The 25,548-nt window shown below is 41.4% G+C and overlaps 1 protein-coding gene across 1 annotated transcript in view; it reads left to right on the top strand.

The window, feature by feature from the left end:
* The window catches only part of Galntl6 (polypeptide N-acetylgalactosaminyltransferase like 6), a 1,023,973-nt gene that overhangs the window by 901,288 nt on the left and 97,137 nt on the right, over positions 1-25,548 (top strand). The window contains exon 8 of the mRNA XM_041673878.1: positions 10,849-10,966. Coding sequence (XP_041529812.1) covers positions 10,849-10,966 — 118 coding nt within the window. The remainder of the gene's footprint in view (positions 1-10,848; positions 10,967-25,548) is intronic.

Raw genomic sequence — 25,548 nt, 5'->3', positions numbered from 1 at the left:
AATACTCAAAAAGCATTTTACAGCACCTCCTTCCTCAGCATGTATAGTGTTCTTTAGATCTACTAATACATTTCTACGTTGCCGTTGGGTTTGGATATATTTACTGATGGTTTCCAAGCATGTTTTGAAGAGGAAAAAAAAATCCTTACCTCTGTATTAGTCATTTCTCATCATTTCTCGGAACAAAATGCCTGGCAGAAACAACTGAATGAGTGATGGGCTTGTCTCGTGCTTCCAAAAGCTCCGTCCATTATGCTGGGAAGCCGGGAGAGCAAGGCAGTTCATGTCAGGGCGGCCAGGGAGCAGAGAAGGGAGATGCTGGCACTCCATGGGCTTTCTCCTTTTCCCTTTTTATTTCTGGAATAGTGCCCCCACACACTCGGGTTTGTTCTTCCCTTCCCAGTAAACTGTTGCTAAAAATGGCCTTGCAGGGCCTCCTATAGGATGTGTCACCCCTATAGGTGGTTCTGAGGTAAGCTGACAGTGAGCATTACTGATTACAGTCTTCACGGAATTCCTGCCAGAATCCGTCTTCCCTTCGGGTACCAGGCCTGGACCTATGGCTGGCTTTTGCAATCAGTCCTCACATCCTCAGCTTCTGTGCTTTGGTCAGGCGATAATGAGCCTTGTCGGACTTTCCCCAGCTTTCTGTCATTCAGCTGCCTCTCATGGATTAATCACGTGATGAGTGACAGGAACAGGTTTGCCAGCCCTCGGACATCTCAGTCTTCCTGAGGAGAAAAGACACCAGGCAGAGAGGCTCACTGCTGGAGACTATACTGAGTCTGTCCTCCCTCATTCTTGTTCTACATGTTATCAGGGAAGGTGGTGTCAAAGGCTTCGGGCATTTATGTCCAGACTTCACAGACACACTTTCACGTCTTGTAAAGCAAATGGGAGGAGTCTAGTATTTGTCCATATAAAACTTATCTAAGTCATACCCCAAATCACCTGCCAAAGCAAAGGACGCGATTGTTTTCCTGTGGTTTCTTAGGACAGCTATTGAAGTCCAGAGCCTTTAATTTTCCCACCTTCCGTCTTTCTGCTGGGCCTGCATGTCTTTTTACTCAGAGGCCCATTCCACATATTTGGTGGTGCTGGGAGTCGAGTCCAGGGCCATATGCCACGCTGGGTCAGTGCCGTACTAGGAGTCTACATCCTCAGTTGAAGTCAGCATTTTGTAAGCAAGAGAAACATAGAGAATTTGAGGTTCTTTCTGCTGTGGAAGCTTTGTTTTTGTTTGTTTGTTTGTTTGTTTGTTTTGTAGAATAGTGGCTAGGGTTGTGTTTCGATTACATATATCTTCCATGCCAATCAGTAAAACAGAAATAGGAAGCATTTGTGTGTCAAAAGAAAAGGCAGATAAATAAGGAAGGAAGGGAGGGAGGGAGGGAGGGAGGGAGGGAGGGAGGGAGGGAGGAAGGAAGGAAGGAAGGAAAGAAAAGGCAGTACTGTGGGTGGTAACACTGTCTCAGACAACAGAACGTGGGAAGCTGTAGCAGGCTCCCCTCACCTCAGATCCCTGGCCTCGGATTAGCAACAATTAGTGCAAGTTCATTCCTGGAACTTTCTGTTCGTCTCAGTCATTTTCCACAGTGTTCATCTTAAGTGATTTCTAAGTTGGTGTGATGAAATCTTAATGTAAAAGCCTCTCTGGAAAATTCAAGATTGGCTACAGTATAGAGAAACTTTAAACGGAGAAAAGTGCCCAAATTTCCAACCAGATAAAATAGCCTGAAGGATAGAACAGCATGCTGCTCAGCCAAAGCGATTTCTCCAGGAAATGGCAAGAATCCTTTTCAGAACTCATTTTCTTGGGTTGCTTTCTGGAACTGTGAAGAAGCCAAACCGGAAGCCTCACTCCGTTGTGCTAAGATCCTCCATATGCTGTGATGTCGGCTTGACCTTCTCTGTTTCCGCTGAGTCTACATGTTCTCTTTAATTGGATAACATATCCACTCACAGGCCCATTCCACCTCCTTGCCCCGCATCAACTGCTATGTCTGCCTATTTTACCTCGTGGTTTTTCTCCCATCCATCTTTATTCCCGCGGCACTAGCCTGCGGCTTCCTAGCCTCTCACCCAGACGGCCAGCGTCTCCTAACTGACCCTGCTCTGTTGTGTCCTTCAAATCTTCCCTCTGGACAGTCACCAGTGTGCCGTGTCTGTGTTAGTTACACGTCTCAGTGCTCTCACGGAATACGGACACAAGTAGCTTGAGAAAGGAAGGGTAAAGGTGGGATAGCAGTTTAAGGGTGCGCTATCATGATGGGAAAGGGGAAATGGCGAGAGCAGCCCGTGGTTGTTGGAGGGAAAAGCAGGAGGCAGCCGGCCACACTGAGCTCACAGTCGGGAAATAGACAGAAATGGGGCGCCGTCTCTTGCTTTCTCCCTTTTTCCTGTTTATTTGATCCAGGACCTCAATCCATGGGATGCTGCCATGTTCAGGATCGGAATCCCCCCCCCCCCTCCATTAAATTTCTCTGTAAATATCCTGACAGACTCACTAAGAGGTTTATCTCCTGGGTGATCCTAAACCCAGCCAAGTTACAGTGAACATTAATCAAAAGCAGAAGTTGAATATGCTGTTTCCCCAATCAGCATTCATGTAGGCTACATAGCATGACCTTGTCTCAAAAACATAAACAAAGAAAAAACAACAAAAAAGGTTTGCCAGTGACCCTTGATCACACGTTTTCTGGGATTCATAGACCTTAACTTGACTTGCCTGCTAGTCATAAACCCGGGACAAATGGCTAACCAGGTACCAACTATCATATTAAAGTTAACGCTGGTCACCAGCTTCTCCCAGCATCCCTCAGTCCCTACAGAGTATGTCTGGCTGATATGACCCATCTCCTACTTGAAACTTCTCCATCCCAGAGACTGGGCTGCCCTTCTCCTGTGGCTCTTCCCTATATAATCCAGCCATTTTGATCATTTGATCCTTTTTCCCATTTGGCCTTTTGGTCTCTTTGCTTCCTGTGCTCCTGGCTCCTGGCTCTCCCCTCTCTCCTCCCTTCTTTCCATGGCCCAGTCCAGTCTGCTGGTCATGTCCACTCTGGACTCTTCCAGATGTCTATTATTCTGCCTGTTTTCTCCCTTATAGCTATAATAAAAACCTCAACTCTTTAGGATCAGTCATGTCCTTTTTTTCTTCTTTTTTTTCATTTACTACCTAAGCATCTACAATTCCCTCTTATCTTTATGCAGAATTTTGTGTGGCTATACTTATATACAAGGAAGGATTTTCTACAAAAAGAAGAACTCTAAGACCCAAGTAAACAGAAGCAGCCCTCTAAATTGTAGCAAAGACCCTGGGCATCTTCTTACTTCCTCTGAGCCTGTGGGCTCCCCTGTAGGCTGAGGTTCTCGTGACAGCTCAGGACACCAACATCAATGCCCCAACAAGCAGAGGAAGAAGCTCTGTGGTCCTTCATAAGCCATGTGGCATCTCAATTCGTCCACATACCTGTGGAAACCAGCAACAGGAATCCTACCGATTGAAGGATGGAGGCACAGACACCACCTCTCACCTCTCAATGGGAAGAGGGGTTAGGCATCTGGGAACATATGTTTCACAGCTCCACAGAATCAGGGAGAGGGCAGAGGCAGAAACAGAGTAGGGCAACCGTGCTCTCTTCCTTTTCTGCCCTACTGAGTTAAAACCTTTTCAGACAGACTTGACCCGGGGGGAGGGAGGCAACATGATGAGGCTTCTATCCAGGAGCTTTAAAGTTTGCTGGCTTTTCCAGCTCCCTGAAATAAAAAAAGAAAGAAAGAAAAAGAAAAAAAAATGCCGGCTTTATGCCTTTAATCCCAGCACTCAAGATACAGAAGCAAACGGATCTCTGTGAGTTCGAGGCCAGCCTGGTCTACAAAGTGAGTTCCAGTTAGGGCTACACAGAGAAACCCTGTCTCAAAACAAAAAATAAATAAATTCATAGGCTTTGTGCCTAACAACCTGTTTCTACATTGCATTTTCTTTGTGTTTCATTTGGTTTTCCTTTTTCAGTTGTTGCTGTCGAGACAGAGTCCCTATATGTAGCCGGTCCTCAACATCTCAATCCCCCTGACTCAGTTTCCTGGGTGCTGAAAAGAAGCATGAACTACCACACCTAGCCTTCTGGTTTGTTCTTAAGGAAATTAAGGCCATTAAGCAGGTATATCGTGTGAATGTACTGAACACTGAAGAGTCTATAAGAGGTATTAGGAATATAAGCCACATTTAGTCAATTCTAGCTTGATACAAAATGCCATCAAATGAAGCAAAAATTTCTTTCAAGTCGCAATCAGCACTAGAGAGAAAAAGCATGTTTTGCATTGCTCGCTAAGATAAAGGGGCAACGTTTTCATAAGAAGGAACTGTCAGATGTTTATTAAATAAATGAAGCATAAAACAAGCTTTCCTGTCGTTCACCCATGCTTAGAGTTTAATAACTAGCATTTATCCCGTGAATGGAGAGTTATATTTGTATCCAAGAAGAAAGGCTCCCCCATTCTGCACCGGGGATTTTTAGCTTCTGAAAAGTCTCCAATTACCGCGGAAATAAGTAATTTGCTCTGCCATTTCACACCATTACTGTGCTCCTTTTGATGTCAGTGTAGGTGGGAGTGCGGAGAATTTAGACTGGACAACCAGAACACAATGGAGGAAGGGCCTCTCGATGGTGGAGGGAGCGGGTAAGGGAGTGCCGGACCCTGGCAGATTAGAAAGAGACTCAGTACAGAAGCTGCAAGGCGCTCGGCATTCTCGCATTCTCCGCAGTGCTGCAATGACCTGAGGGAGCCCTCCACATCAAATATGGGCTTCAGGCGGGGATAAGCATCAAGCTAAAGACAAGCGACAAGTGACGTAGGAGACAGTAGAGCTCTGCACAGCCCTTTCCTGCCTTGACAACAGCTTAAACTGCAAAAAAAGTAGCTGAGGGACATAGCATCTTGTCTACCTAGAAGAATAAAACTAAGAAAGTATTTAGTACATTTCTTTATTCTCATCCTGTGCCCACGAAGATGCCGTGAGTATAGCCTTTTGATTTAAGGAGTTTTCCATTTCATCAAAGGCCACACAACCAAAGACATGGAGGTAGGAGCTTCTAAGCACTTCAGAAACAACAGCTTGACAGCAACATCAAGCCAAGGCCATCAGACTGTGTTCGCTGATCTAATGCACTATATAAATTGCACATTATTTTTTTCTATCAATACTTTATACATGCTCACGGGAGCTTCTACTATTTTAAATATGAAGTAGATAGCAAAAAGCATATGGAATTTTATAAAGGTTGTAAAATCATACCAAAGCATGTATTTGTGTGTGTGTGAACAAAAGAATAAATCATGATACACCAGAGTGAAAATACGCACCATGACTTACAATTTAGTTTTCTTCATCATTTTATCCAAAGAGCCAAATTGTTTTAACTCTGCCAATTGTTTTAGATGACCAGTTGGCCCTCCTTTCCTACTAATGCATCTAACACATTGTTTACATTTGTAAATCTGGGAAGGCAGGACCCCTCCCCCTCTTTAGAAGAAAAGCCTTCAATTTTTGTCTTAAGTAGCTCTGCATTTCCGTTCTGCATGGCAACATACCCCAGGATATGAGTAGAGACAACTTTAAAAATAATCCTGGCCCAGTGAGATGGCTCGGTGAATAAAAATCTTTGCCACCAAACTTGAAAATTGAAGTTCAATCTTCAGAACCAACATGGTGGAAAGAGAAAACCAATTTCCCCAAATAGTCCAATGACCTCCGCACATGCACCACTGAGTACATGTACACACAGGCATAGACACAGCAAATACATACAGAAAATAAAATAAGACTATCATTTATACTTTAGAAATGAATCAGCTAATTAAAGTGCTATCTTTAACAAAGCGTATCATCACTCACTGGTTGCATAATACAAATGCTAATACATTCCTTAAGAGCTTGAATCTCTAAGTAAATTCTGCCATGTACTTTCTGTGCATGCAGGACAACTCATCCCAGAAATCAGTGGCTTCAAGTCACTGTTTTTGGTCCACAATTTCATGGGTCATAAATTAGACACAATTCAATTTTCATGTTGGTTTCTCTTAAGTAGCATGATTGAGTCCTACTTTGTTAGCAATTAATTCATCTGTCCAGCCATAAGAAGTTCAGCTTCCTGGAAGACCAAACAGTCAGTATTAATCCAAGTAGGAAGAATGGTCAGTATGTGCCTGTGGGCATGAATTTGACACTGGTCATCTTCTGCCTTGGGTAGAACTGGACAAACAAAAGTAGTCTCGAAAATTTCACATTTGTGGCCACTGGTGCTGATTGTCAGTGTGGCCATTTGCCTCTGACAGTGCGGTTTCTTCATAGGGTCACAGGCTTCCATAACTAGTAAAAAGGAACTGTCCCCAGGGCTTCTTGCACAACATTTGTTAATATTGGAAAGCTAAGCTACCTGGCCGAGCAAGTCAGAATGAGAATGCACCATACAAAGCATGGATAAGGAAGCCAGGATTCAGTGGGGCCATTATTGCTCCCATCTACCATCAGGTTCTATCAAATACAAGATGCCAGAACCCTGTGATGTTCATCTTGTTAATGGGATCCCTTCTGAAGTCCATCCTTTGCTTGAGAAATCAAAGAATGCACCACCATTCCTAGGATACAATCCAAATGACTAATACCTCTCAGGGAAAAAGGGAAATGAAAGGAAAGGAAAGGAAAGGAAAGGAAAGGAAAGGAAGGGACAAGGAAAGGAAAGGAAAGGAAAGGAAAGGAAAGGAAAGGAAAGGAAAGGAAAGAATTCTTGTCTGGAAAACAGAAGAGGTATAAAGAAAGAAAAAGTGTGTGTGTGTGCGCGCGTGCGTTATATGTGTGATGTAAATGGTCATCTGGGCATCTCTCCTACAGGTAGAAGAAAGAAGTATCATGATGCTAAACTTAAACTCCATCACTTACACTGTTCTTCCCATTACCTCACTATCCAGGCTGTTTCCCCTTGATGCAGCCATTGAAACTGTTCAGTGAACCACAGATTTCGATGATTGTCATTAGGTTTTTCCTCTGTTTCTACATCTTGGCTTTCTAAAGACTCCCTCTCTCTCTCTCTCTCTCTCTCTCTCTCTCTCTCTCTCTCTCCTCAGACTTATTTCCCTCTTTGCCCCTGGAGTGATCACCTCCTACCTCCTTGCATACTATCAGGGTCACAATAGTATTCTGTCCTCCTTTTACTATTTTATTTCACTGTCCAAAGTTAAATTACTCAACATAGTTTTAAACAGTCTTCTCAAATCTTAATTTAAGACATGATTTATCAATTAAAAGTCCTTATTGCATTTTAAATATCATTTGGTCCACAACTGAATTCTTGTTGAAATAATAATGGCTTTCTTAATTGCAAGAGTTCTGAGTCATGGGCTAACTAAAAATATCTGTTTGTTTGTCTGAAAACCATGTGGGCTGCCTTTCTGTTGACTGACTTGGCTTGACTGAGTCTTGAGGGAAGCTGTGTTGCTTCAGTTCTAATCAAATTCACACTGCAGCTCACGTGTCCAGAAATGTCACTTTATCCACCGAAATGAAAGAGAGCCGAGAGCCAGTTCATTTCCTGAGGGGCCAAACGGACATTTCCTGCACATTACTGCGCCTGAATTCTAAATGTTAGCATGTTTCAAAACATTTTTCTCCTGCATATATTTCTCAGTATCTTGTACGCTTTCCTTGCTCTAACCCAGAAGGTTATGTGGCATGTGCTGAAATTTGAAATCATGCTTTACATGCCTGAAAATTTGAGAACTGAGGTAAAAGAGGACCCCAGAGAAAGCATGTTTCAATTACAATGTCACCATTTTTTTCTGAATATATGAAGTAAAGAATCAAGCCATGAAATAGAGAATGATGATAGATAGTTTGGCACCTTCTTATAGAGACATGGCATTCAGAATATGTCCTAGTTTAGAAGGGACAGCCAGCCACATGCTGTCAAACATGCATTTACAAGCGAGACACAGAGTTTGTCACTGCTGCCAAGGAAAGAATGGTCCCAGGAAACGTTTACATGATAGCCTCAATAATTTAAAAGTGAACCAAATTTGGAGCATTAAAAAAATGCTGTAGAAACAGGAAGCTATCTAGCCATATGTAAAAAGGAAAGCATATTTATTACGTGCCTCAATAAAGTTGGTAGGGAATAGAAAATTGACTTCCATTAAGTAAGCAGAATGGTCACATATTTCTATGGCCTGAAAATAAGGAATCTTCCTGGCCACTTAATTTTAGACGTCATCCCAGGGACGACACATGTTTTTAGTTGCAAAGCCCAGGGACTGACTTGTGACACTGTAAACAGTGCTTGTGAGCAGCAGTCACGTGCCACATGGACACAGAGCCACAAGCCATGCCTACAGTGTGTTCACATTCCCAAAAAAAAACAAAACGGAAAGGAGGCTCGGAAGAAATCAGGCAGGAAGCAGACAGGTTGGTGAGAAACTGTGAGGAGTGGGACTAACAGGGAGTTCTGAGAGACCAGTTTTTACTTAAAATAAAAACAGAGCAGAAGAACATGCAGAAAATAGTTTAGTGCTCCTGCTTGTTTTCCGAGGAAGAAGACGGTATGGCACACGGAACTCTTTGCTGTTCAATAAAGCAGGAGGTCCCTACCTTAGTTCTTTTGGCTTTGGTGCAACATTGCCTGGAATCAACAACTTTGGGTCTGGAGTTCAATTCACAGTCTCGGGCCTACAGACTATTTAACCCAACAGAAAACAAAAGCGGTGCTCGTAACATTATTTCTGTGTTGTTTGTTTAGGTGTATATATTTCATGTGTTGTTTATGTATGTGTGTTATTGTTCATGATGGAATTTTATCATTGAAACATCTTCAAAGTATAATTACTTCAGAATAAGAGCATTACAAGGTGGGGTGTCACAGCAAGTAGAGAAATGTATAGCAGTACAGAAACTGGAGAAAGAGAAGGAGAAAGCTTCAGTTCCTCAAAAGAAGACGAATGAAAGACATAGAAACGCACTTGATACAAACAGAAAAAGTGGGTGGTAATAGGTTTAAATGTAACCACATCAATCCTGGTTTTTTAAATATCTAAATGACCCAATTGAAAAGCAAGGTGCCTATACGTGCCACTTGTAAGAAATTCACTCTTTCAGGGAAACAGAAAGGAGAGGGTCTCTTGGAGACCAGGTTGACCTAAACTCATTACATAGTTGAGGAAGAGCATGAACTGATCCTTCTGCCTCCACCTCCCAAGTGCTGTGACTGGAGATGGCACTGAGAATCCAGCCCTGGGCTTCATGCATGCTCACCTCCACCCAACCTACGAAGCTACATCAACAACTCAGAACCCTACGTTCTGCATGAATACACAAATGGTTAGAAGGTTAAAAGACAGAAAAGGTTATAAATACTAGAGTTGGAGAACACAAGGAAATGATTGTAATAATGACCCAGAATAGATGATAGAGCAAATAACATCAGCAGAAATAATAAAAAGCCATTTCCTAGGTATAATGGGGCAATTCATCAAAAGCACAAAAAGTCTAAATATTTCTGCACTATTAACAAAGCTACAAAAATGTGGCATAAGAAAACTGATAGAACACCAAGAACAAATAAATATAGAATTACCCTCATAAATTTCAATACTCTCGATAATTGATGGCTCCATTTGAATTTAATTTATAAATGGATTAACCTAAAATATACTATTCAAATTGTTGATAAGATCATTTTTGAACAAGATTTTTGTGCTCGCAACAAAACTATTTATAATTAAATAATTAATTTCAGAATCATTTTCCCCAATATCTCTAAAATTCGAAACTGCTAGGGACATATAACCCAGCAAAGGTCACAGCTATAGCGGTGTGGTCACTGGGAATTTGCACCCAGTAAATGCTACAACTTGATTTGCTCCAACTGCAATGATAAGTCTACTTTGAAATGATGTGTGCAGAAAATAGAGAAGGAACAAAATGGATTAAGGGCACCTGATTGTAAAAATGCTATTTCTAAGAGAACACAAATGTTACATGAGATTCTGTATGCCCCTCCCCCCAACACTTTCCTGGGGAGAATAGATAAACCACTCTTCCATATCTTTGATCTTGCCAATCATAAAAGCCTACACCTCAGAAATATTTTCCTTGGGCTAGAGAGAAGGGTCAGCAGTTCAGAGCCCATATTGCTCTTCCAGAGGACCAGAGTTCAATTCCCAGTAGAATTGTCAGTGGGCTCAATACCACCTGTAATTCCAGTACCATGGGATCTAACCCCTCTTCTGGACACCCCCAAACTCCGGTACTCATGTGTATATATCCATACATAGATATACACACGTATTCAACATTCTGTTTTAAAATCTTATTTTTTCCTATATTCTTTTTCATTGCCTCTATTTAGGACATTATTATAAGTAGACATTATTATAAGTAGACAGATGCCCAGTGAATAAATGAATGTCAGAGACTACATTTTCACTACCATTCTGTCCAACAGTAAAAGATCTCTCTCGACTTAAGAAAAAGCCATAAGACTGAGTAATATTTCCCAATGTATCAGTCACTGATATTAATGTATTTCTCTGTGACAAAAAGCAGGTGGCCAAGTGTGATTCTGAAGGACCTTTGCTGTGTGAAAACCTGGATTGCAAAGTTTAATATTCACACAGATTCTTTCCCCACCTCCACTTCAATAGGAAATGCAGTAGAAATTCTACATTTGCTTGGAGAGAACCATGCTGAAAAAGAACACACCTTGACCATTAAATCAGATTATCAATTTCAAAACAAAATACTACTGTCTTCGGTGTTCATAATCCCTTAAATATTGTCTATCTTGTGTCTCCCAGGTCTCCTGTTATGGCTGGAGGTCTCTTCGCAGTGGATCGAAAGTGGTTTTGGGAACTGGGTGGCTACGACCCAGGCTTAGAGATCTGGGGAGGCGAGCAGTATGAAATCTCTTTTAAGGTAAGACAGCCAGTCTGTCCTAACTCCATAGTCACAGACAGTTCTGAGAGAGTGCATCGTTTGGTTTTGCGGTCTGTGTTGTTAGTTGGAGCTACTCCTCCCAAGGGAACTGATGGAAGAGAAGCCACTTCCTCCCGATGTTATAGTGAGTCACAGCCATGCTCTGTGAAAAAAGAAACCATTCAACTCCTGTTTATAGGTGAGCAGCTCTTCCTATCTACCTCTGCTGCTCCCCTGGCAAAGGCATTTATCCTGGAGTGCTTGCAGTGTAATGGAAATAAGAGTAAAGCTGAGGAAGAGGGAGAGAAATCAAAGTTTTGCTTTTCATGTTCAAACAAGAGGGAGTAACTCAGATTTTGTTCTCAACCAGTTATTTCAAAATTCCAGGAATTGAAAACGACTTTAATTTTAAAATATCAATGACTAATTGAAGGCCATTGTTAAATTTTATTTTATTTTGAGAGAGGGTCTTGAGCCTAGTCAGCTTGAAACTATATAAGCCAGTCTGAAACTGTATATCCTCAAACCTACAGTAATCTGCCTGTCCAGCCTTTGTCTTAACCCTTGTTTGTATAGAAGCAAAAGCTGACACTGCCGTATGGAGATCTGCAACCTAAGCCAGCCTTGGTGACTACGTCCATTACAAAGTCCAGTCGGTAGTTCACGACCCTAGAGAAGCTAAGGAACAAGGTGAACCCTAAGAAAAACACACATAGATCCACCTGGGAAGGAAAAATAGACAGATCGCCTGACAAAATTAAGAGCACGGAGGTGGGGGGAGTAGGGAAGGCGGAAAGGGAAGATGAGGGGAGAAGTGGAGGGGGAGGAGAACCTGAGAGAATGGATAGTTGAGATAGAAGAAGGACAGAGATAAAAAATATAAATATATATAATAAAATATATATAATATATATAAAAATATATTAAAAAACAAAGTCCAACAAGTGCTCCTTGCAAAAAGAAGTATACCCTGAATCTAATGAAAGACAAACATAAGAATCCAGCTACAATATTCAGATATAAGAGTGATTTTGATGAGATTATAACACTAAGTATTAATAGAACATTATGCTTTTCCTCAAGGAGTCAGAGAACAAATATTCTCAAAAGAAGCAGAGACGCCATTGTAGGCTTTGGGACAGCTAGAATTTTCCCTCTCACCTTTAAATACCATTTACTAAACTGGTGTATTTTTACCCATCCAAACATATAATTTTGAAGCTAAGATTATTGTTTGCGCTGTTTCAAGCCTTTGGATTTGCCAGTATCTTTGGGCAGTCACTGTACATCTCTGTTGCGGTAGAACAATTAGTGCAGAACTAATAATTCCACAGCAGCATGGCTACATTTGTAGTGCTACAAGCCAAATGCTGAATGAATATTTTGTGTTTGCCGATTCTAAAAAGTAATCTTAAGAGGGGTTATGTTATTCCATCATCTAGATGAAGAAACTGACGCGTGCAGATTTTCTTTGATTAGCTTTCTTTAGGTTTTTTGTTTACTTGTTTATGTTTGGGGGTTTTGTTTGTTTGCTTCTTTGTTTCATTTGAGCTTTTATTGATTCTTCGTGGTTTTCACATCATGCATTCCTATCCCATGCATCTCCCTGTTTCTCTTATCTGCCCTCTGTCCTTGCAACCTCCCCCTAAAACAAAACCAAATTTAAAAGAAAAAAAAAAAATAAAGGAGAAGGCTCTTGTCACAGACGTTGTAGTGTGACCCGTTGAGTCACACCTGTCCCTTTAGACCATTCCTCTCTACTTGCAAGTGTCCATTGCCAGGAGTCATAGGTCTGGTTCCAGGCCAGCTTCTGCTCCACCACTGATAATGGCTCTCACTGGCACTCTTCTTGGTTATCATGCTGTTGTTCTGTGTCATGGAGTTCCTGCTGTTTGGGATCTATAGATTCGTCCCCTTCACCTGCTCCAACAGTTCATAGATTCGGTGGATGTTGGGGTGAACCAATTCATAGCCCTGGTTCTGGGGCTGGGTGGTAGCTGTTTGGTCAGCCTGCCAGCTTTCCCTCGTTATCACTACCCTGGTAAGCTCTCCAGCATTGCCTTGGCTAGCTCACACAATACAATCTGAAGCAAGGAGCAGGGCCAGTTCTCCCGCCATCAGATCCAAGTCACCTACACATCCCCACCAGGGCCAGTTCTATTCTTTTGCCCAGGCAAGATGCAGAACCTACTTTTCCTATTGCTGTAGGAGACTATGGGGAGCCGGGTATCTCTTCTGCTCTCAAGCCCTTAGAGCTGGCTCACCTGCACCCCTGACAACAGGGTCAGCTCTATTGTGCTGTCCAGGGCTGCAGGGCCTGCTCTTCTGTGTGCTGCAGCTGGGAAGGGGCAGGGCTAATTCTCTCACTCTTGTGACCCCAGGGCCTGTTCTCCTGCCTGCTGGAGGTAGCAAGAGGCAGAGTGGGGAAGGGTAACTTTCCCTCACCGATGCCACTACATGGCAGACGAGGGGTTTCTTTATGTTTTAAAGATTAAATAGAGACTATGCTTTCAGGAAGCTATGATTTGGTAGAGATTAAATAATTATCCATTACCCACTTAGGGATCAACAGGTCAGCTTTGTTGATAAGACTGCTACACAAAAAAAAAAAGAAAGAAAGAAAAGAAAAACAAAGGAAAAGAAAAAGAAAATGACTACACTGGGAGCAGTTTAAATGGGAATGGCTCCAATTTGAATAGTTGGTCCCCAGATGGAGGAACTAATTGGAAAGGACTGAGCAATCCAGCCTTGGGTTTTTTATTGGTTTGGTTGTTTGGTTGGTTGGTTGGCTGGTTGGTTGGCTGGTTGGTTGGTTGGTTTTTGGTTTTTGGTTGTTTTTTTTTTTTGTCTTTGTTTTTTGTTGTTGTTGTCCTTTTTGGTTTTTGTTTGTTTGATTGGTTGCTTGGTTGGTTGGTTGGTTAGTTGGGTTTTTCTTTTCAATCTATTTATTCATTTTATATCCTTACCACAATTTATCCTCCCATTCCTTCCTACCCACCTCCTTTCCATCTCCCACCCACTCCTCCTTTGTTTCTGTTCAGAAAGGAGCAGGCCTCCCATGGATGTCAACAAAGCCTGGCATATCAAGTTGAGACAGGACTGACCTCCTCCCTTTGTATTAAACCTAGACAAGGCATCCAGTATTAGGAGTAGGTTCCCAAAAGCCAGCGAAAGCATTAGGGACAAGACCTGCTCCCACTGCTAAGAATCTATGTAGGCCAAGCTACATATATGTAACATATATGTAAAAGGCCTAGGTCTATCCCATTCAGGTTCCCTAGCTGTTGGCCCACACCCTGAAGGTTCTTATGAGCCCAACTTAGTTGTTTCTGTGGGTTCTTTTATAATGTCCTTGACCCCCACCCCCGACTCACACTATTCCTCCTTCATTTCTTCAACAGAATTCTTTACTCTCAGTCCAGTGGCTGTGGATTTCTGCACTTGTTTCCATCAGTTACTAGATGAAGGCTCTCTGATGACAACTGGAGTAGTCACCAATCTGATTACAAAAGAAGGCCAGTTCAGGCTCCATAACCACGATTGCTAGGATTCTTAGCTGGGGTCATCCTTGTAGATTCCTGGGAGTTTCCCTTGCACCAAATATCTACCTGAACCCAAAATACCTCTCATACCAGTACATTTCTTTCAGTACTCTCCATCCACTCCACAGCCTGATCCTTCATGACTCCATCCCTACTCTACCCAGGAGATCTCTTCTATCTCCCGTTCCAAGAGAAACGCGCCTCCTTGGGGCCTCCTTGTTACCTAGTCTCTCAGGGGGTTGTGGGGTATCTGGCCTTGCTGAAGAAGGTGTGTCAACTCACACCATTCCCAGTTGGCTCTCTGCCTTGTGCTTGTGGAGTAAATATAAACTTTCAGTTACAATTCCAGAGGCCCATCTGCCTGACTGATGCCATGCTCCACACCGTGACTCCCCGGAACTGTGAGCCCCAAATTAAATGCTTTCCTACATAAGTTACCTTGCTCATGGTGTTTCGTCTCTGCAATAGAAAAGTAACGAAGATAACATCCGATCCTTATCCACCCACATCCTTAACTTCACTGTCAGGGTTGTAGCTTAGGAGTTCTCCCGTAGATGCGGTTGATGACCTAGAAGGCATGTTAAAGAGCTGGATGCAGTGGTGTACATGGGCAATCCCAGAACTCCTATGAGGAGATAGAAGGAGAAAACAAGAACATTACTTAGTCATTGCAGTCCAGCTGGCCTGCAGTAAATACATAAATAAAGCATTTTAAGATAGAACACTATATTTGGTCTCTGTATTTATAAAAACATTATACTGATCTGTTTCTTATTTTTACCAGACCTGAAAGAGTACATTTATTTTTTTAGTTCAAGACATTTTTCTGATACTCTCTTAAGAGTTGAATGCTTTAAGTTTAAAATGTTGAGAGAATTTCTAATAAGAGATGTCCTTGGGTAGTGGGCTGGCTGACAAGCAAAATTGCTATTGAGAAACTGAAGACTCCGTGGATGCCACTGTTGCGTTCCAAATCACAAAGGTACCTTTTCAAGCGAGCATAAACTTGCGTCTCACTTCCCTGTCACTTGTACCCGTCACATCTCTTCTGGGTGACCCAAGATTTTATTGCCCCATTTTCTATTTTTCAGTTGTCTGTCATTGAATCGGATATAATTGGAATGCAGCCTTGTCGTCTTTGTCTAAAAACCATGGCAACCACATTGGGAATTCAGGACGAAGTTGCCCTAGTTTGTTTGGTTGGAATGATACATTCTCTCATGACAATTATGTCTTAGCAGGGCGTCGTTTCAGGCAGGTGTCTTTGTTCTTCTTGATCCTGTTTACTGACCTTGGGGTTCCTGTCCCTCCCTGTTAGTATTTATGAAGTAGGTAGAGTATGCATTGAAGCAAGAATCTGGGCAAAAGGAATCAGTCAAAGGCACTACATAAAATTAGCTCTAAGAGTCACAATAATAAAGAAAATTTCAAACATCTGATTTTTTGGACACATCCCATAAACTGTGGCTAATCTTCAGTGACCAGTACTGTAAGATCCAACTGATGAGCACTTCAGATCTGTGAAGCAAGGGTGGATGGGTGGAGCTTGCTTGTGGCATTTAACACCTTAACACAGAGATCGCTCTAAGTTGCAACTTAAACATTAGCATTTAAAACATTTTTGCCAGTGGTCATTATCAGATCCCTACGCTGCATGCTTGCTCTTCAAAAAAATTACTTCACAGACGTTTCTGACAATTAGCAAATGAAAACATTCCAGAAAATATTGTTTCATATGAAGAACTGAGTTTTGGGTCAGACATCTCCCTAAATACCTTTTCTTAACTTTTCTAAAACTGTGACTCAGGCAGATGAATAGATTTCATATCAGGGCAGTGTAACTTTAGGGGTTCTCTGAGGAAAGGAAGTGAGCTGCCTGCATCACACTCAGCATCCACATCTTCCACATGTATCTGGACCCCTGTGAAGCTAAGACTCTTCAGCTGTTGGCTGTCTTTTAAATCATGCTAGGTCAGCCAGTTGCCAGGGAAAGAAGGCAGCATTTAATCAGTCGGTTGACCAGCTATTGGTGAGCGCCTTATTCCCACTAGGCAAGGTTCCAGGTACTCAAGGTATAGTTGCCACTGGGAGTGATGGGGAGACAAAGGCAGGCAAGTGCTCTGGCGCAGAAGGTAGTCTGCATGTTTAAGTATCGTCCTCCAGTGATGCTCCCATCTTAGGGGTGCTTGCTCCCCTGGCCTCGCCACACTTAGTCCCTCTTCTGTTTTGTAGTTGCTGCTTCTCTCTTCCCAGTTCACTGTTCTGTAGTCTTTCTTAAAGGGGCAATAGAGAATCAACCCTTAAGTAGGCCTGTGGGTTTTGTAAAATTGTGGTTTCTACTTCAGCATAATAGAGAGAGAAAATGTTCCTGGGATTTTTATAAAAATAAATAAATAAATGCATATAAATACTTAGGGTACATTCTATCACAAATAGTGATGAAGACACATCTGAGGGTTTTAAAGACAATATCCATCAGTATCCCTTTAGTCTATTTCTCTCCCCAGCTTATGAAATCTCTCTATTCAACAAGCTGGGCCCCAAAACTTTTAACCATCCTTTTGTTCCTGTGGTGAGAATAACTACTATTTGGTCCCTTAACAAGAATAAGTAATGAGTTGGCACTTGGAGGTCACTGGATTTAATTCCTTAGCCCCTGAACACTAGTGCAAGACTTAACAAAAGAAAAGAACATTCTCCACCTCATAATTGTTAAGACAAGTCATTATCTAGTTAATATCAAACAAGGATTCAAAATTGGGTTTGTTCATAAAATGATTAACCTATTTTCTCTTAGCTGAAAAGGGTTTTTTTAAAAAAAAAAAAACTATGCGTCTTCCCATGTGCTATTTGTTAAATATGGGATTTGACCATTCTTCCGATGATTTAATGTAATGTAAAATTTTTATCGTTTTAAAACTTAATGGCTATTCAATAAAGATTAATAAGACTATTAATAAGTTAATAAGGGCAGAACAATCAGTTTTTTAAATGAAAACAGCATCTCACAGCATTCTTCCGTGTACTCTGGGGTTCACGTTCTACCCTAACAACATGTGGCATATACCTGTCATACCTGCTTCTCGGTTGCTTTCCATCACTGTGATAAAACACCATGACCAAAGGCAACTTGGAGAGGAATGAGTTTGTTGCACCTCACACTTCCAGATAACAGTCCCTCACTGAGGGAAACCGGGGCAGGAACCTGGAGGCAGGAACTGAAGCAGAGACCACAGAGGAATACTGCTTACTGGTTTGCTCCTCCTGGCTTGCTCAGTCTGTCTTCTTAATACCACTCATGGCTCAGGGCTGTCTGTGTGAGCTGAGCTCTCCTCTGTGGATCAGCAATCAAGAAAATGCCCCACAGCCTAACTCACAGGGAACCTGCTGGAGGTATTTTCTCTGTTGAAGGACCTCTTCCCATTTGACTCTAGCTTGTAACAAAAACAAAAACAAAAACAAAACAAAACAAAGCCCTAGCCAGGACCAGTATTCAGGAGGCTTAGATGGAAGAATTAATAATTGTGAGCTCTAGACTAGTCTGAGCAAAGTTGTGAGATCCCAATTTAAAGATAAATAAATAACCAAGTACCGTGGCACATGCCTTTAATGCCAGCACCCGGGAGGCAAAGCCAGGCAGATGTCTGTGAGTTCAAAGTCAGCCAGGGTTATGTAGTGAAACCTTGTCTCAAAGATAAGTAAGTATAAAATTTATCTAAAAAGAAGATAGTATATAAAATGCTATACAAAAAAGGAAGAGGAGGAAGGGGAGGAAAAGGAGGGGGGAGAGGGAGGGAAGAACAAACCAAGGGAAGAAAAATGATTTTGCTCTAAATTGTAATGTTTCATAAAGGTTCATGAAGCAGCTGACTTTGTCAATGATGATGAAATTCTAACACTTAAGATCTTAAAGCAAGATATCAAAATAACAACAGAAAAAGAAACAAAAGTAACTACAATATAATGAACAGAAAAATAAAACCCACTGCTGCTGGAATGAAGGGCATTAGAAGAAACAAAAAACCGGATATTCTGTGAACATCTAGGCTTACGAGGAGTGAGGTAGAGAAAAGGGAAGAAAATTAGATTTAAAAAAATTGCAAAATTAATAGCAAAATTATATCAGTCCTAGGAAAAACACTGAAATTAAAATGTCATATCTCAGAACACAGGAGACATGGCTAAGGCAGCTTTCAGATGAAAACCAAGGTTCTGAAGTGTTTATGTCTCCACAAAAAAAAAAAAAAAGAATTAGAATAAGAAAGTTAACACCCAACTCTAGTTAAAAATAAAACAAGCACAGAGATGAACAAGCACAGAAAGAAGTTCATAGTTTCAAAAACGAAAACCTAATGGTGCGAGAGACAAAAGTAAGTAATTAATAAGAGAAGTAAAGATAGAAATGAATAAAATAATTGGGTGTGGTAATTGACCGTGAAAACACAAAATACAAATGCAAAAAGTGATGAGAAAAGCAATTTTAAGAAAATGTTAGTAACTCTAAGACGACTCTGATCTACGCAAATAAAATCGATATAAGCAAGATGAATGGTTTTTCATCAATAGTGCAATTATAGTTTATCAGAATTTCCTGCTAGAGATCTGACAGCCAAACTTCCCACCAACTCTGTCTTTATTTGGAGGCCCAATTGGGAAAAAATCTGGAAAGTTCCCTCAGGTTACTACTGATAGAATCTAATTGATTCTGAGACTGAGAACACGCTAAGATCTCGAGACCACGCTCAGCTCCTTCAGGCCACGCTTAGTCATTGTCAGGTGGCCTCACTGTAGCCTCTCCCAAGATGCCAGCTAACTGCTTCCATAAATGAAATTTCCCTCATCCTTCAAAATCTTCAAATCTCTTCTTTCAGGAAGAACCAAGTCATGGCTCATTTGTGAGGCTCAGACTCCCCTCAGTAGGATAATTCCCTTCCTGACTAACTCAGGGCTTCTGGCAGCCCTGTACTTTCTTCATAAAAACAACGCAGGTGTAAACTCCATCACACATCCAAAGGGAGGAGATTATGCAAAGGTCTCACATGGAGTAGTTTGAAGACCATCTAAGAATTCTTCACGCCACACTGTCCAAGACTATGAATATGTGAGAAAATCATCAGAAAGCTAGCTTCTCCAAAATTAATGTGTCAGCCGCCACTGCTTTTTTAGAATGTGTTTTTCTAAACCATTAGTGAACACAAAGTATACAAGGGGTTTTTTTTTTGTTTTTTGTTTTTTGTTTTTTGTTTTTTTTTGAGGGTTTTGGGTGATGGTTGCCTTGGCATTTTGGGAGACTTTCTTTTTTATTTTTTTATTCATTTTATATACCAACCAGAGTTCTCCTTCCCTCCCCTCAACCCTCTCCACCAACCTCCTCCCCAACCCTCCATCCACTCCTCAGAGAGGGTAAGGCCTCCCATTGGGAGTCAACAAAGCCTGGTATATCAAATTGAGACTATACCAAGCCCCTCCCCACTGTATCAAGGCTGAACAAGATGTCCCCCAATAGGGAACGTTTTCTAAAAAGCCAGTTGATACACTGAGGCTAAATCCTGGTCCCTCTGCCAGGGGCCCCACAAAAAGACCAATCACACAACTGTCCCCCACATTCAGAGGGCTTACTTCAGTCGCATGAGGTCTCCCCTGCTCTCAGTTCCAAGTCCATAAACTCCCACTAGCTCTGGTCAGCTGTCTCTGTGGGTTTCCCCTCGTGATCTTGAACCCTCTTGCTCATGTAATCTCTCCTTGGGATGCTTTCTAAAGAGTAGGTCTCACTGAGTAGCCCAGGCTGGGACACCATGTTTACACTCAATGGTTTCTTACTGTGGGCAGTGGTGGTGGCAGTGGTGGTGGCAGCCATTGTTGTTGTTGCTTTATACTGACTATCCTAGAAATTTTAAATATCTGTTTCTCAATGATAAAAATTGTTCTTTCAATTGGCAATAGAATAGTGGTACCCAAGTGAGGCCTGGTGGCATATGAATGTCTGTAACTCTAGCACTTAGGAGGTAGAGATAGGTGAATTAAGAATTTAATACCAGAAGTCTGGGCTTCATAAACACACACACATGAGCAAATAATATAAATCTGTTCTAAGAAAGTGTTTAAGCTTTAGCCATCTAAAATTCCTTTTAGTTTAGGGTTCTCATAGGCATGAAAATATTAATAAATTCAATTTTGTATCCTAAAAAGGTTGTTCTTTCATCTATCTAGATTATAATCTTAAGTATGACCTTTAAAAAGAATGTGAAATTAAAAGAACGAGACAATTTATTTTACTAATATGAAACAATATAGAAACCTATCACAAAAATCTAAAAATTAGAGAATACCTGTGCAAAAATAAAAATAAGAAGATAAATATTTACATTTAAAATTTTATGTACATATATACATATATCATAACAACACAGTATGCCAATAATTATATATATATAATTATATAAGGTTACAAAGATATAGCTAGTGTCTCAGTGGATATATTCAGAAGCACATTTGCAAAGTCTGGAGAAATTGTTGAAGGCCTGCTGTGTGAAAGATGCTCAGAGTGATACAGTCAGCAAGAATGAAGAGACCCCTCTCTCCCTCATAGAGCTTAGTGTAAGGAAAGACAGATTCAAAATTAGTTCATCCAGTGAAGCATTACTCACTGTTAAAGACAAGGACACCGGGAAAATTGATGGCAAATGGATGGAACTAGAAAAAAAATTATCCTGAATGAGATAACTCAGGCTGAAAAAAACAAACGTGGCACGTACTTATTCATAAGTGAATATTAGATGTAAAACAAATGATTACTATGCTACAAGCTACAGTTCCAGAGAGACTCAGTAACAAGGAAGGTTGATGGGAGACGCCAAGATCTCCCTGGGAAGGAGAAACAGAAGAGATTTTGTGAGTGGACCAAGGGCGGATGGGGAGGGAAACATAAGTGATCAGAGTGTGGGGCTATGACATGGAGGGAGATAGTACTGAAATAGACTACTGGAAATGGGGGTGCATTTCGGGGTCTGGTCAAAACCTGGCACAGAGGAATCTCCCAGGAATCTACACAGAAGACCCCAGCATAGACTCCTAGCAATAACAGATACGTAGCCTGAACTGGCCATCTCCTGTGACCAGATTGGTGCTTAGCCCAGTTGTCATCAGGGAGACATCCTCCAGCAAACGATGGAAACAGATATAGACCCACAGCCAAACATAAGGTAGAGCTCAGGAAATCCTGCAGAAGAGGAGGAGAAAGGAGTATAGGAGCCAGACAGGTCAAGAACACCACAAAAATAAATAAATAGATAGATAGATAGATAGATAGATAGATAGATAGATAAATAAATAAATAAATATAAATTAAAAAAATAAAAATAAAAAACCTCACAGAATCAACTAACCTGGGCTCATAGACTTAACCAACAACCAGGAAGCCTGCATGGCACTGACCTAGGCACTCTGCATATATGTGACAGTTGTGTAGCTTGGTCCTCTCGTGGGACTCCTAACAGTGGCAACACGGGCTGTCTCTGACTCTTTTTACTGGCTTTTGGGACCCTATTTCTCACACTGGGTCACCTTGCCCAGCCTTAATACATGGGGAGGTGCTTTGTCTTACTGCAACTTGATATGCCATGTTTTGTTGATACTCATGGGAGACCTGCCCTTTCTAAACAGAAACAGAGGAGGGGTGGATGGGCGGGCAGGATGACAGGGGAGAACTAGGAAGAGAGGAAGGAGCGGAAACTGTGGCTGGGATGTAAGATAAATACATAAATTTATTTTAAGATAAATAAATAAATTAGTGAATAAATAAACAATATCATTTTTGACAATGGTTAAGGGATAAAAGGAAATCAACTAGTATTATAACAGGAGCCCAAATATAGAGAAGACCATTACTTGATTGTGAGATGGTTTTTGTGTTTGCACCTGCTCTGAGAGAGAGGTGGAAGAGTCTATGCTGCGCACTGCCTTCTCGTTTGTACCATGCCAGCCCATCAGCTGACACGGAGAGCCTCTATGTGCATTGATCAGAAGGGCTTTTAAAAAAAAAATCCATCTAAATGCACATTGATGAATTAACACATGTGTACACAGATCCCAATATTTATTTTTCAATACAAACTCCAGATCTGAATCTTTATCTGACCTGAACTCTGAACTTTGGTCTGCCAGGAAACCCTTGACAAAAGTGAGCCAATATTCTTCTTAAGCTCTTCCACAGGCCAGGGCCCCCGACTGGCTCACTTTCCTTGGCTCCTTACTCTTCTAGCTTCAAATCCCCGACACCCCCTGTCACTACTGTGCTGTCTGCAATATGTGTTCCACGTGATACAAGACAGATTTATTGGAGAATCTCTAAAATAATAGCACACAAGCATGACAAAGGGGTGGCTGATTGCCTAGGTCCCTGTCCTCACACGGCTCCCCACATTTCCCCACTTCTTAAACCTTCCATTCCCCATCAGCTGGCAAAAGCCTACAGTTTTAACTAACAAGTATTTTCACACTTTACTCCATAGTTCCTTGAAAAGAGGAAGTCCCCCGAAGTTGTTCAGAGTTTTAGAATAATTTATTGGCCTCCCTGGGAATACACCCTTCTTCCCCAAAACAGAGTCCATAAACTGCTATCCAAGATGGTGCTTTGTATGAACGGTTTTGGGAGAAATAAATTTAGCCTTATAAAATGTGCTCATTAGACCTCCTCTTTATGCAGAGAAGATTCTATGATATTTTATATACCCTCTCATTGCTTTTATGGGACAACTAGATTAGACACTGCTCTTTACTTCTGAGCCCGCCGAGTACTTCAGAGTCGAGTTGTATTTTGTGTCTAAAATGTGACAGAAGCCTTTTTATTGTCCCCCTTATACCTCAAGACACACAAGAAGATATCAAGAGTTGTTCCTGTGGGGTTTTTTGCCTCAACAATATTTAGACTAGGTGACATAAAAATATCCATTTTAATTCGACATGCCCAGAATTGATCTTCCAAAGAAAATATTAAAATGACTCTATACGCATTCTGAAACTCAAAGATAAACAGAAGCAGCTGCTTAATGTCTCAAAAGCCAGTCTGAGATTCATTTCAATTACCCAACGAAAGGTACCTCAGGTGTACCACGGCATTTTCAAGCTAAGTTTTATGTCTATTAGAGAGAAGCCTTGCGGCAGGCACGGAATTCTTCTGGTTGTTAGCGCTTTTATGTCTGACAGCCTTTTCCTAATTCCCTGTTTAATTTCATTTTGACTTCTGTAGATCGCTGTAAAGGTGCATGATCTAACAATTTATATGCCATTTTTGCACCTGTGGTAAGGTCAATTTGAAAAATGTCTTAAAGAGGAGATTTTTTTCCCCAAATATTTAGATTTCTTTGTTGGCCTTTTTCCATAACTAGAAAGAAAAAAAAGAAAAGTAATGTAATCTGGTCACTCTAATTCTTCTATTCAAACCCATATAACGCAAGACAGCTCACTGCCAAGTTCAAGAAGTACTTGTATAGGAAGCTAATAAAAAATAGAAAAAGAAAAGAAAATCTCCTTACACTGTCGCCAGATCCTTTCACACATCTCCCAGCGACAATGCTACAGTGATCCCGTGAGCACACACACACACACACACACACACACACACACACAGGGCTTTAGCAGTATACATCATGCTCTCTTCATCAAATCAGCGATCTGCGTGACACCAAGCCAACGTAACTTAACCAGACTTCCTGCCTCCTCTCCAAATTTTGCCAGTGTGAAGACAGTCCCTGTCTCGACACAGTATACAAGTGCACAGATTCTGCTTGTGGTTCTGTGTCCTGACCTTCTCATAATGTCATTATGTATCCACACCACCTCATGTGCTCCTGTGTCCTGACCTTCTCATAATGTCATTATGTACCCACACCACCTCATGTGGTCCTGTGTCCTGACCTTCTCATAATGTCATTATGTACCCACACCACCTCATGTGGTTCTGTGTCCTGACCTTCCCACTGATACCATCATGCATGTATCCACACCACCTCATGTGGTCCTGTGTCCTGAACTTCTCACTGATGACATCATTCATGCATCTACACCACCTCATGTGCTGTGTCCTGTGTTCTGACCTTCTCATTGATACTATCATGTATCTATACCATCTCATGTGGCCCTGTGTCCTGACCTTCTCCTGATGTCATCATGGAAATTTGTAGTGAGAAAATGTCGTGATAGGGGCCAGAAAGATGGCTCAATGACTAAGAGTGATGTTGACCCTACAGAGGACTCTAGCTGAGTAAGGATGACCCACGTGGGACAGTTCACGACTGCCAGTAACTAAGCTCCAGAAAATCCCACGCCCTCTTCTGGCATCTTTTGGCAATTGTACTCACATGTCCATATCCTTTCACAGACAAACCTGTAAGTCACATAATTAAAAAACAAATAAGGGGGCTAGAGAAACGGCTCAGCAGTTAACAACACATACTGGTCTTCCAGAGGACTTGAGTTCCACCCCCATTCCCACATTAGGTGACTTACAACCACCTGTGACTACAGCTCCTGAGTCATTGGACACCCCTGGCCTCTGTGGACAACCGCACTCATGTGCACATACCCACATATAGACACACACATACCTACACATGCGGGCAAGGGAGAGGAGGGAGAGAGAAGGAGGGGAAGAGAGAATTTAAAGTTATAAATTCTATAAATAATTTAAAAAATAAATCTTTAAAAAAATTTTCAAAATAAGATGTTTACTGTCTTCTATGTCAAACAATCACTTTAAATTTCAGGTTTCTGAGAATAAAAAAACCACGACTGTCCTTCAAGCCCTCTATAGACCAACTCATACCAAAGTAGCTCTTTTACAACCTGAAAGAAATGAGCCTTTCTTTGTGTATCTACCAAAGCCTTTCTGTTTGCCAGTTCACGTTTTACTTTCTATAGAGATGATCAAGTCACTAATCTTAAGTAGTTTTCAATCCTGGTCTTCCCAAGTCATATCTTAAAATGTAAAAGTTGTTTTCTAGATATCAAATTTGTTCATTTATACATCCTTTCTATTTTATT

The sequence above is a fragment of the Microtus oregoni genome, unplaced genomic scaffold, assembly GCF_018167655.1.
Source record: "Microtus oregoni isolate MIOR12 unplaced genomic scaffold, Mior012 000024F_ref0000369, whole genome shotgun sequence".
Taxonomy (NCBI): Eukaryota; Metazoa; Chordata; class Mammalia; order Rodentia; family Cricetidae; genus Microtus; species Microtus oregoni.
This window is presented reverse-complemented; position numbering and strand designations above follow the sequence as displayed.